At 41.1% G+C, this 13,873-nt stretch overlaps 1 protein-coding gene across 1 annotated transcript; it reads left to right on the forward strand.

Moving 5' to 3' along the window:
• The first annotated feature begins 2,913 nt into the window (after positions 1 to 2,913).
• Positions 2,914 to 13,651, forward strand: LOC132381264 (interleukin-10-like). Its single transcript, XM_059950645.1, has 5 exons — positions 2,914 to 3,046; positions 4,164 to 4,226; positions 6,422 to 6,574; positions 11,793 to 11,870; positions 12,604 to 13,651. Exons 1-5 carry the CDS (start codon positions 2,960 to 2,962, stop codon positions 12,691 to 12,693), a joined length of 471 nt encoding a protein of 156 aa, XP_059806628.1. The 5' UTR covers positions 2,914 to 2,959; the 3' UTR covers positions 12,694 to 13,651.
• Positions 13,652 to 13,873: the final 222 nt, after the last annotated feature.

Consider the following 13,873-nt stretch of genomic DNA (forward strand, 5'->3'; position numbering starts at 1 on the left):
TTCAAGAAGGAGCTAGATAGATATCTGATGAATAAGGGAATCAAGGGATATGGGGACAAGGCAGGAACTGGGTATTGATAGTAGATGATCAGCCATGATCTCAGAATGGCGGTGCAGGCTCAAAGGGCCGAATGGTCTACTTCTGCACCTATTCTCTATTGTCTCATCTAGACTTCTCTTAAATGTTGAAATCAAACCAGCACCTCCCACTTCTGCCAGCAGCTTGCTCCATGCTCCCACCACCATCTGAGTGAAGATCCCCCTCCTGTTTCCCTTAAGCATTTCACCTTTCACCCTTAACCCTTCACCTCTAGCCATAGTTCCATCCAACCTCAGTGGAAAAAGCCTGCTTGCATTTACCCTGTCTGTATTCATCACAATTTTGTATGCCTCTATCAAATCTCCCGTCATTCTCCTGTTCTCCAGGGAATAAAGCTCTAACCTATTCAACTTCTTCCTGTAATATAGGTCCTCAAGACCCAACAATATCCTTGTAAACTTTCTTTCAATCTTATTAATATCTTTCCTATAGGTAGGTGACCAATCCATTTATGGACCATGGGATGTTAGATCAGCTATGATGGAATGGTAGAGCAGACTCAATGGGCTGAATGGCTTAATTCTGCTCCAATGTCTTATGGACCTGAACGGCACCCAATTTTTTTCAAAGTTTGCAGGTCCTCTCTCATCCGGAGGGACTGGCATCAGCTGATGTTAGACCAGGGACTGATACGAGAATGCACTTCCAAATCTCTGCTGTGCCTGACTTTCAGGACATTGTGTTGAAGAGCTGAATGACATTGCAGAACAGAAATCAGGAAACCATCTCATGAAGCAAAATGCAAAGGCAGATGCTGCCTCACTGTGTCTGTGGGAGCTGCCCCAGTTGCTGAACTGCTCTCTACTTCCTGTTTAAAGGTAGATAAACACAGAGATTCTGCAGAGTAACACACATACAAAACACTGGAAGAACTCAGCAGGTAAGGCAGTCCTGGTGAAGGGTCTCGTCCCGAAATGTCGACAATTTATTCCCCTCTGCCTGATCTGCTGAGTCCCACCAGCATCTTGCATGCATTGCAATGTACATCAGCAAATCTCTCCAATTTCCACATTTTACATAGAAATCCTGAAGTGTTCAAATTCAAAGGTGAAAATAAGTTTATTATCACAGTACGTATCTGTAACCATTTACTGTCATGAGATTCATTTTCTTGCAGGCATTTTCAGTAGAACAAGGAAATACAATGGAAGAAATGAAAAAGCTAAGTGTGGAGACTGACAAACAACCCATGTGCAAAAGAAGGTGAACTGAAAATATAGGAATAAGTAAGTAAGTAAACATATAAATGGATTAATAAATAAATAATGATGAATGATCAAATAAAATGAGTCCTGATGAAGGGTCTCGGCTCAAAACGTTGACTGCTCGTTTCCACGGATGCTGCCTGACCTGCTGAGTTCCTCCAGCGTGTTTGTACATGTTGCTTAGACCACAGCATCTGCAGTGTACTTTGTGTTTAAAATGAGTTGTAGAGTCCCTGGAAGTGAAGGTTGTGGAATCAGTTCAGTGTTTTGGTGAGTGAAGTTATCCACGCTGGTTCAGGAGGGTTATAACTGTTCTTGAAGCTGGTGGTGTGGGACCTAAGGCTCCTGTACCTCCTGCCTGATATGTTTGCATAGCGTAGGGTTGTACTAGTAAGATAAGCTCAAAAGTGTGAGCTCTAATGTATAGAGAAAATATAGTCTGCTGTGCATTGCACTCCTTTCCATTGAGAACAAGGAGTGGCAGACTAAGGAAATATTGTCACTGATTCAGCCCTGTGTCCATTCACCAGTGTAGGATCAGAACAATGGGACCTTGGGCCCTCCAGCCAGAAAACATCTCCTGACCCACACAAGCAGAAACCTGGAAAAATGCTCATTAGGAGCTTGTGGAGAAGGCACCAAAAACTCTCAGCAAATTTCTACAGATATACCAGGGAGAGTATTCTAACTGGTTGTATCACTGTCTGGTATGGAGGGGCCACTGCACAGAATTGGAAAAAGCTGCAGAGGGTTGCAAATTCAGTCAGCTCCATCATGGGCACTAGCCTCCCCAGAATGAAGGACACCATAAAAAAGCAATACCTCAAAAAGACCACATCCAACTTTAAGGAGACCCACCACCCAGGACATGCCTCCTTCTCAATACTCCCACCAGAGAGAAGGTCCAGGAGGCTGAAGACACACATTCGATGTTATTAGCAAGTTTCTTCTCCTTGGCCATCAGATTTCTGAACAGACAGTGAACCCATGAGCATTACCTCACTATTTTTGCTTTCTTTTTGCACTGCTTATTTTATTTGGTTTTGTATGTATATAATCAATTTAAATATTATATATACCCATATCAGATTTCTTATTATAACTTATAGTTTATTTTAAGTATCACACTATGCTGCTGCCACAAAACAACAAATTCCATGATATATGTCTGTGATAATAAACCTGGTTCTGATTCTGATTCTGATCCTGGTCCCAATGTGCAGAGAAATGTGTGAGGACCAGAAACTGAGATTAGTGCTCGTGGTAGCAATATCTAAGCTTCAAAGTATTAATTACATAAGAATATCGACGAGCACTGCAAAATGTTAGTAACGGGAAAAAAAAATATATGGTCTGAAGTTCAGAGCAAAATTTCACAATGATTAAAAGACTTAAGTATTAATGGAAACTTTAATTACCAGAAAGCTTTTGGTGACATTTAGAAATTGGTAGACAACCTAAGTAATATATAACCAACAGGAAATTCAATAGGAAGTTAGAAACCAAAATGAGCCACAAAGGGAAATATATAAAGAAAAGTCTAAGTGTCAATCCATGCACACGGCTGTGTGAACGAGACAGAATTATGAAGAGCGTGACTGCGATATTGTGTACACTGATTAACATTCAGTGTTGGTGCTACAGCATAAGCCACATGCATCATCGCTGCTTTAATTATGCTGTGTTCCCTGCTCACATCGAAGAACTCAGAACTTCTTATCACCATATAAAGAACCATTTTGTAAGTATTCATCGAAAATATGTTTTCTTGTGCCTTGTGGAGGGCAATTCTTTTTAAATTACAGATCTCCCGCTTCTGAAGTGCAGTATATTTAATGAGAAGCCTGAGACAGTATTATTGCAAGCTAATTGCAAATAGTACTTTTAAAGATAAAATAAGTAAATAAAATATGAAGTTGAAAATCTATCAATGAATATACTAAAACAGTTGAGCTTTGATATCAGTCATTTTAAGCAAATAGATGTAGTTTTATTAAAATAATACATTGCAGATATTTTATATCTAGAGTTGTTTAAATCTATTTTGCATTATTTTGTGAGAGGTCAACATTGCTTTTCTTTAGAAAAGGTTAAAGTCAAAGCCAATTTTATTGTCATTTGCACAAGTACATAGACTGTATGCACAGGTGCAAAGATAAACACACTTGCAGCAGCAACACTGACCCACCGTATCATATAAGAAGCATTTGCAAGAAAAAAACGTAAGTATAAATTATACACAATTTTTTCCAAGAAAACGTGAGTGATGTTATTGGAGATTCGGTTAGCCCAGAGAGGGCAGACTTTAAATGAGATAAGCACTCTGTCCGTAGTTAATCAAACATAAACAAAAGGATCTAATGCTTGACACCAGACGATGGTTTCAGAATCAGCTTTCATGCCACAGGAGCTTTAAGTGCCACACCACCAGGTTCAGGAACAGTTATTACCCTACAAACATTTTGGCTCCTGAACCAGCCTGGATAACCTCAAATCTGAACTGATTCCACAAGCTACGGACTCCCATTCAAGGTCTCTGCAACTTACATTCTCAGTTCTATTTATGTTTTTATTTTGTGTTTGCACAGCTTGTCATCTTTTGCACATTGTTTGTCAGTCTTTGTTTTTAGTTTTTCATTGATTATCATTGATCAATTTTGCTCGACTGTGAACTGCAAGAAAATTAATCTCAAGGTAGTATAAGGTGATAAATATGTACCTTGACAATCAATTTCTTTGAACTTTGAACCTTGGAAAAGTAAACTGGGTTTGTGCCTAAAAGTGTACAGGTCAGGCAACTAGTGGAAGGAAGAAATTATTCATTGGATAAAAGATTTTGTATTTGTTTTTTGTTACAGCAAAGAAAAGATGACAATATTAAGATAACATTGCTGGAAAGACAAGGTCTGCCAGGAATCAGGGTGAGTAATGTTTCACATGATCAGTCATACATCAATTATTAAAGCTGGGCATGATTGCTGTCGGAGGGTTCTGGTGTTGCAGGCCGGTTTTACTGTCTGAGAGACTCCACGTAAAGAAAATAATAGATCAAATGTTTCATGTTGACAAATGATGCCCTTTCTAGGCTGATTTTCACTGCACTGATTTGTGTTGTCTTGTCAACGCTGAGTCACAAAGCTCTTTGATCAGAAAAATAAACAGCACAGAGAAAGGTCACGGCCATGGGATGGGAATGGCGTACAAATGCGAACACCAACCTCATTACTGACCCGAGTCTAATTTTACCCGAAACTGGGATTTAGACTGATTTTCCTGATGGCTGTTCACTGCATTACAGGAGTTATCAATAACGTCAAACATTTCCATATCTTCTCAGTTTTTGTGTTTATTATTTATTAATTTATTATTTATATGATACACTGTGGGGTAGGTCCTTCTGACCCCTCGAGCCGCATCACCCAGAAATCCCCCGATTTAGTCTCAACCTACCAACCGGTAGGTCTTTGAACTGTGGGAGGAAATCAGAGCACCCGGAGGAAAGACTCGCAGTCACGTGGAGAACATACAAACTCCTTACAGGCAGTGGCAGGAATCGAACCCGGGTCACCTGCACCATAAAAAAACTTTGTGCTATCCACTACGCTACCGTGCCACAAGTTTATAAGTGGGATATACTCAACACTATTGATAATTCCTGTAATTGTAGTGAGCAGATAACAGGAACATCACTCTTGACCTGAAACCAGTGCAGTCCCTCTGGTGAATCTCTTCCACAATGTTGCAAGGGCCAGATTACAGGATTTAGAACCATGGGCTCGATGCCCTATTTCTGTGTGGGAATAGATCAGTCAGGGGGGCAATGCTAGCTGGAGCACACCCGGCACATCTTTAAGAAAGAAGCCAAACTAAACAGGCTAATTAATTAGGTGCCACCCTGGGCGATTTGAGTATCCCAGAAACTGCTGATCTCCTGGGATTTTTATGCACAACAGACTCTGGAGTTTACAAAGAATGGTGCCAAAAACAAAAAAAAACATCCAGCCAGTGGATTTAACAAGATGTCTTCGCTCACAGAACAGCCACTCGCTGGGTGTGCCCTGGCTAGCACTGCACCCCTCAGATCTGTCATCTCATGTAGTGTTACATAATACTGATAGAAAAATAGCAAGTCCGGTTAGGATGAGACTACAGGCTCTATAAATAGGACCCAGATACACCACATAACCCTGTTGTAATGTGGATGAAGTCACAGGAGAGACTCTGAAGTTCGTGGATATAGAAGTGTCTTATTCAACAAAAGTGAGCAACAGGCATCATAGTGAGACACTCTTGGAGCAAGAGGCTTCCCGACCCAATATTACGTGACATTTCTATAAGCAAAAGATCAGAAGTAACCGCAGGGCAATTCTATAGTTACATTGTATCTACAATGCTTCCTTTGAATTACATATAGTTTTTATACACTTCCTTCTTCGCACCCACACTCCAGACACGCAGAATGAATGTTCATCAGAATTGTCTGGTTTGCAATCAACTCCAGCCTACAGCTCCAGAAAAACTATTGTTCAGAGCTGCATTTTAAATTCAATCTACAATCCATGTTCATGCCTGAAGATTAGTTGCTGGAGAGATTAATATTTGCTATATAGTCTAACTCCTCAATATGCCCTAATAATCCCATACATCGGTCTGTGCCTAAGGGTTGTTGGGGGGGTGCTCACTCTACGCAGGCATGACCCAAGGAGCCAAAATCAAATTCCTTCTAATGCTTGGGAATCCAAATTAAAAACAAATTAAAAAGCTGGGAACACTCCCCCGGTGAGGCAGCATCTGTGGAGGGGCAGAATTAGTGTTTCAGGTGGGTGAACTTAAATTAAATCAAATGAAACTGAACTCCCAGCAACCCGTCAGTGTTGTGATTGAGTAGATACTAAGGGAAGAAATAAATAATTTTAAAATTAGGTTTATAAATAGAAAATGAAACAATTTAATTGTGTAGTATTTTGAAGTAATATTTTATTTGTATCAATTTCACTTTTGGATTATGAGTCTAAAGTTTGAGAAAGTGCATTACAGATTACTAGAACTGTTGCAGTTTTCAAGTTGTGCAATGGCCAGATTAAGGGCTTAATAGTGACATCTTGTAAATGTTTAGGAAAAGCACAGCTGCCAGTTCCTGAAGGAGATGCTGAACTTCTACCTCAAGGATGTGATCCCTGCAGCCAAGACCAACAAAAGGATAATCAACAAACACATCAGTAAAATTGGGAATGCCTTGCATGAGCTGAATGAGAATGTGCAAAACTGTGTAAGTACTGCATTTTTTCCCTGTGAATTCCAATTGGAAGGGAAAACACCGTGAACAACTTCGCAAAACACACAAAATGCTGGAGGAACTCAGCCAGAGAGAAATAAACAGTCAATGGTTCAGGCTGATGAATAAATTGAGAAGTTTTTTTTAAGTTATTTAAAAAATTATTATAAGACAATAAGACCATAAGACATAGCAATAGAATCAGGCCATTTGGTCCATCAAGGCTGCTCCTCCATTCTATCATGGCTGATCTATTAACCCTCTCAACCCCATCCTCCTGCCTTCTCACATAACATTTGACGCCCTGACTAATCAAGAGCTTTTTAACCTGTGCTTTAAATACTACATATCTAGTGACTTGGCCTCCACAGCCATCTGTGGAAATGAATTCTACAGATTCACCACTCTCTGGATAAAGAAATTCCTCTTTATCTATATTCTAAAGGGATATCCCTCTGTTCTGAGGCTAGATTTCTGGTCCTAGACTCCCCCACGATAGGAAACATCCTCTCCAAGTCCACTCTATGCCTTTTACAATAAGAGAATGTCATTTGTGGAATTACCGATGGAAGCATTACCAGCATTCACATCAGTTATACCATGGCATTGTTGATAGCTTTAGAGTGTTTGCCCTTAGAACTTCACACAGAAACCCTGAAATGACAACTTCTGCACCATCCACCACCAGAAGGCTGTTGTGCTTGGACCCTTCTCCGACACTATCGGGGAGATCACTGGAACTGAAGTTCCTTATGGGGTTCATGCTCTAAAGATGCTGAGAATAGGCATGATTTAACCAGGATTGTAGCATTCAGCTTAGGCAACAGAGTCATCCTAATGCTTATGGATTGTAATATATTTTGGAGTTTATATCTAACAACCTGGCCTCAGTAACTTTCCAATCTTTATTTAGCTTTTGCAAAATATTTGCTGAAAATTGTGCAATATTCTATGGCTTTTGATCTTCAGACACACTGTAAGTTTAGATGATTCATGTTTCTAAACAGGTGTTCTGTTTGGAGAAGATGCAACATCACTGCTGTCTATCGATACAAAGCTAACTGACCAAAGGGTATTTCCTAATGTGAACTGCAGTTGTTTCCTCTGACCCTTATTACCAGCTTCCATGCAGTATCCTGACTCATGCATAGGCTGCAGTTTCAGTTTATCGTGATATAATTGGAAGGAAAGTCAGGCAACTTCTCTAAAAGCAAAATATAATGTAGTGGGGGAGCTCAGTAGGTCAGAATCAGCTTTAACACTACTGGCATGTGATGTGAAATTTGTTGTTTGGTAGCAGCAGTACATTGCAATATATAATAATACAATACAAATTACAATAAGAAATATATATAAAGAATTAAGTTAAATATGTTAATAGTGCAAAACAAGAGCAAAAAAAAGTTGTGAGGTATATGGGCTCATTGTCCATTCAGAAATCTGATCGTGACGGGGAAGAAGCCGTACCTGAAACGTTGAGAGGGTGTTTCATGCTCCTGTGCCTCCTCTCTGATGTTAGCAAAGGGAAGAGGGCACGTCCTGGGAGATGGGGGTACTAAATGATGGATGCCACCTTTTAGAGGCATCGGCTTTTGAAGATGCCCTCGATGCTGGGGAGGCTAGTGCCCATGAGGGGGCTGGCTGAGTTTACAGCCTTCTGCTGCTTTTTCTGATCCTGTGTGGTGGCCCCACTGTACCAGTTAGAAGCAGAAGGAAAGGAACTGTCTACGATTTGGGTCCTCCATCAGGACGCTTCCTCTTCTCCCCCCTCACAGATTTTACTCAACATGTTGAGTTCCTCCAGCAGAATGCTTTAAGCTCAAGATTCCAGCACCTGCAGCCTTTTGTGCCTCCAGCTTCTTTAAAATTCCGTCTTACAGAATGGTACCTACCTTACATCCAACTATTTACTTAGTGCATCCAGAAAAAGTATTTAACATGGGAGGTTGTGCTCCTCATCTCTGTTCTACTGGGATGTCTTTCTACTCTGAAGCCCTCTGTTCTTATGACTCCCCACTATAGGAAACATCCCCTCCATGTCCACTCTATCTAGGTCTTTCAATGTATAGTCTATGTTTCTATGACATAGAATATAGACATCACAGCACAGCGCAGGACCTTCAGCTGTGGAGGCCAAGTCATTGTGGATATTTAAAATGGAGGCTGGTAGGTTCTTGATTAGTAAGGGCATCAAAGGTAACAGAGAGAGGGCAGGAGAATGGGTTTGAGAGGGATAATAAATCAGCCATGATGGAACGGTGGAGCAGTCTCAATGTGCCAAATGGTCCCATTCTGCTTCTGCCAAAAGATTTTTCTAAATATTTATAGATTAGCTTTATATGTCACATGTACATTGAAACATACAGTGAAGTGCATCGTGTGCACCAATGACCAACACAGTCCGAGGAGGTCCTGGGTGCTGGGTGCTCAAGTGTGGCCGTGCCTCCAGCACCAACATAGCATGCCCCCATCTTAACCCATACCCCTCTGGACTGTGGGTGGAAACTGGAGCACTTTGGAGAAAACCCACACAGTCACGGGGAAAAACGTACAAAGTCCTTACAGGCAGCGGCGAGAACTGAACCTGGATCACTGGTACGGTAAAGCTGCTGAGCCTCCCAAGATGTGCTGGTTGCTAATTGACCGCTGTAAGTCCCTAATGTAGGCTGATGGCAGAAAGAGTCAAAGGGAGTTAACAGGTGATTGCAACAGGAGATGGGCTGCAGGGTTACAGGGAATTAGGGAGGTAGGGGCTAGGATTAATGCAGTTGCTCTCTGGGAGCTGGTATGGACAGGATGGAACATTGAAAAGCCCAAGTAGAGTGGACTCCTGTGTCTTGTGTCTTAAATGACATCTTTTTCTGCTGCTGTGAGCTTCAGGAGAAGGTTCCCAGTGATGTTTCAAGTGCTTGTCATTGATTCTGTGGCATTTCTTTGTTCTGCTGTGGATACACACAAGAAAATTAATCTCACAGTAGTATATGGTGACATATACATACTTCGATAATAAATTTAGTTTTTTAAAAATACTTCTTCCACATAGATTTACAGGTCATGTTGCTGCTTATTGCAAAGCACCAAGTCTAAAGCTCAGAGGCGTTCTAACCCAGCATGTCATGCAACTGGGGCATTGCTCTGTGTCTGATTTTGCATCAGGAAATTGGGAGTTTTCTGACGGTTTTGACCCCAGATTGTAAAGGCTATTGTTCTTTGCTGCAATGAGCATGCCAGAGCGAAGAGCGAGATTCGTTCAGGGGCTGGTTAAGCATGCACAGCTCAACATTTGCACCAATTCAGAATGAAACAGAGGCAGGCATCAAATGAATGTTTCACCATAGTTACTGTGAAAACCGTTAACCAGATAACCAGGCAATTGGAGTGCACTTGCAAAAGCCTGAGCGAAAATAAAGAATGCAAATTTTCAGTGGGACAGCACCATTTGCAAACAGAAGGCTTAAATGACAAAACAAACTGCTGACCTAGATGTTTCTGCAGTTAAATTCATCTTGTCAAAGCAAGAATGATTGACTGCAATACAATTGAAGGAAAAACTAGGTCTAATACTTGTGTGTTAAGTAATGTCACATAAGTTATCTTCTAAACCCTGAACAGCTGCAAAAGTTAGTGTTCTCTACACTTTGTGACTCATTGGGTGACTCAGCAATAAAGTCTGCTTCTGAAACTCTAGGACAATAATGTGCCTCTTCTCTTTCCTGGCTTTGTGTTGAAAGAGATCCCTCCCATACTGCCCACACCCACACTACAGTGGTTAATTGCACTCCTGATAAACTTGCTTTGATCTCAGCAGCAGTTTAACTCTGCAACTTTGGTTTTGCCTGAGCTGCTGTGGTACCAGCTTCAAGTCACATCCTATACAAACAGCAAACCACAGCATAAGGACCAAGTCGGAACAAGCCTTAAACTAAATTCAAGGTGCTGTGGGACCATAAGATATAGGAGCCGAATTAGGGAATTCAGCCTATTGGGTCTGCTCTGCCATTCAATCATGAATGATTTATTTTCCCTCTTAATCCCATTCTCCTTCCTTCTCCCCATAACCTTTGGTGCCCTTACTAACCAAGAACCTATCAACCTCCGTTTTTAATATATCCAATGACATGGCCTCCGCAGCTGTCAGTGGCAATTGACTCCACAGAGTCACCATGCTCTGGCTAAAGAAATTCCTCCTTACTGAGGCACTTTGGTCCATCTCCTTCAAATCACAGCCTGATGAAGGGTCTCAGCTCAAAACGTTGGCTGTTTATTCATTTCTATAGACGCTACCTGACCTGCTGAGTTTCTCCAGCATTTTGTGTGTTGCTTTGGATTTCCAGCACCTGCAGAATCTCTTGTTTTTAATCTTAATTTTAAAATGGCCATGACTAGCATGCAGAGTGTCACAGGAACCAACAGGTACCCTGTAGCATATTTAACATGGCTTAACATGAATACTCTTTGCGCGAGTATTTGGTGTGTTGGCCTTCATCAGTCGGGGGACCGAGTACAAGAGTTGCAGCCCTAAAAGAACTCAGGTCAGACCACACTTGGAATATTATGTCTAGTTCCAGTCCCCTCATTATAGGAAGGATGTGGAAGCTTTAGAGAAGGTGCAGAGGATATTTACCAGTATGCAACATTTCCTATGAGGATAGGTTGAGTGAACTAGGGTTTTTCTCTTTGGAATGAAGGGGGATTTGAGCTAATAGGTCGAGGGGGCAGCCAGAGGCTTTTCTCCTGGGGTGGAAATGGCTAATAGAAGGGGATACAATTTTAAGGTGATTGGAGGAAAGTATAGGAGGGATGTTAGTAGTTGGTTTTCTACACATAGTGTGATAGGAGTCCATGCCAGGGGTGGTGGTAGAGGCAGGTATATTACCGGCATTAAACAGGTTCTTAGATTGGCATGTGGATGATAGAAAAATAGAGGGCTATGTGGAAGGGAAGAGTTAGATTGATTTTAGAAGTTCAGCATAACGGCATGAGCTGAAGGGCTTGGATTGTGTTGTAGTGTTCAGTGGTCCATGTTCTATTGTTACCTTCGGTACTGGATTTCAAGCTAATCACCCTGTTGTTAATATTCACACTGCTTTCACAGGTTTATAACAACATTTAGACTTGGTACAGCTTGTATAAATTAGTATCAGAATGTGTGTCATTTCTAATTGGTAACAAGAGTGAACCATTTTGTAAGATGAGCTATTTTGCCTTTTAGCATCATTTCTTCAACTGCGAACTGTGCAGCTGCAACCGAAGTTCCTACTTCAAGAACATACATCAGACATTCAAGCAGGTAAGAGAACAATTGTTCTGAAATGTCCAGGGAGGCTGACTTCAGGCAGTCGAAATCTCACTGGTGTTCTTTTTTGCCATTGAGCACTGCCACAAGAAAGCAAAGACCCCCACCATTCAGGCCAAGCTCTCTTCCCAATACTACCATTGGGGAGGAGGAACAGAAGCCTTGGGTCCCACACCACTAGGTTCAGGAACAGTTATTGCCCTTGAACCAGACAGGATAACTTCACTCATCCCAACACTGAACTGAATCCACAACCTACAGACTCACTTTCAAGGACTGTACAACTCATCTTCTCAGTATTATTTATTATTTCATTTGCACAATTTGTCTTCTTTTGCACCTAGGTTGTTTGTCAGTCTTTGTCATGTAATGTTTTTCATAAGATCTATTTTATTGCTTTATTTTGCTATAAGTGCCTGCAAGAAAATTAATCTCAAGGGAGGATATAATGACACACACAAAATGCTGGAGGAACTCATCAGATCAGGCAGCATCTATGGACAGGAATAAACAGTTGACGCTTTGGGGCAAGACTGTTCATTAGGACTTGATGAAGGGTCTCGGCCTGAAGCGTTGACAGTTTGAGCTGCTGAGTTCCTCCACCATCTTGTACGTGCTACTCTGGATTTCCAGCATCTGCAGAGTATCTGGAGTTTAGCACAAGGTAACATATGTGCACTTTGATTTTAATGGTCATTGTGTGGTAATGTGTTACTGTTCTCATCAGTTACAGATACAAGGCGTGTACAAAGCAATGGGAGAACTTAATGCCTTCATTGACTGGATTTGGAATTACATAAACTTGAAACGACGTTAAGAAGGAGTGGAGCAGACTGATCGATTGTCAATACAGTATTTCCTCAATTAAGAAAATCACTAGTATTTAAAGCCATATTTATATTTAGGCTTGGCAGTTTCAGCATTTTTGCTACTTCATTGTGGTGTTTGCTTTTCCCAATATTTGTTAACCCTTTAAGAGTAAAATGAACAGAATGCTTTTCCGATTTGTAGTGTTGTTCTCAGTCTGGACTGATTTAGTATTGTCTCCTGCTTTTGAAAGTTAGCTCCCTTGAAGACAACAAAAGTGGGTGTTGGGAGCAGTCAAAATTGAACAGCCAGCAAGGAATGGCAAGGTCATTGCTATCAGTCACCATAAGACCATAAGACATATGGAGCTGAATCAAACCATTCGGCCCATTGAGTCTGTTCCACCTATTGATCATGGCTGACATATTATCCCTCTCAACCCCACTCTCCTGCCTTCTCCCCGCTAACTTTGGCCCCCTTACTAATTGAGAGCCTATCACCCTCCGTTTTAAATATACCCAATGACTTGGCCTCCACATTTGCCTGTGGCAATGAATTCTACTGATTCGCCATCAGTAAATCCTTCCTCATCTCTGTTCTAAAGGGATTTACTTGTTTCTGAGGCTGTGTTCTCTGGTCTTTGACTCCCCCAATGTTAGGAAACCCTCTCTATGTCCACTGTATTGTCACAACTGAACATTCACCCTGTTCTCCAAGCAACTACTCAGGGGATGGGGTAGATTAAGGCAGTCTGTAACCAGATAATCCAATACTATTGAAGTGTCCTGTCTCTCTGACTCACCCTGCTCCCCTGTGCTACAGTGCCTCGCTTCTGCCCAATGACACTTACTGACCCCACAAGAATTCACCCGGTTTTCAATGCTTGAAGTCACCAAGGTTATTCCAATTCCCCAGTATCTAAAAATGCTCCTTCTGTATACCGCACTTGTTGCAATTTGTCCTGTGACTGCTCGATCTAAATGTAAATCACATCTGAATGAATTTCATTCAATTTTTATTTTTCAATAGAATGAAAATGCAAATAATAATTTTTTATTTCATAGTCTTTTGTTAGATCAACAATTCCAGTTTAGATTATTCATGTCTTTGAGAATTAAGCAATAGAACAAAAACTAACTCTCACAATTAGTTCTTAAGATTTTCTCAACATTCTTTACTGCTAGTGGTCA

The sequence above is a fragment of the Hypanus sabinus genome, chromosome 25, assembly GCF_030144855.1.
Source record: "Hypanus sabinus isolate sHypSab1 chromosome 25, sHypSab1.hap1, whole genome shotgun sequence".
NCBI lineage: Eukaryota > Metazoa > Chordata > Chondrichthyes > Myliobatiformes > Dasyatidae > Hypanus > Hypanus sabinus.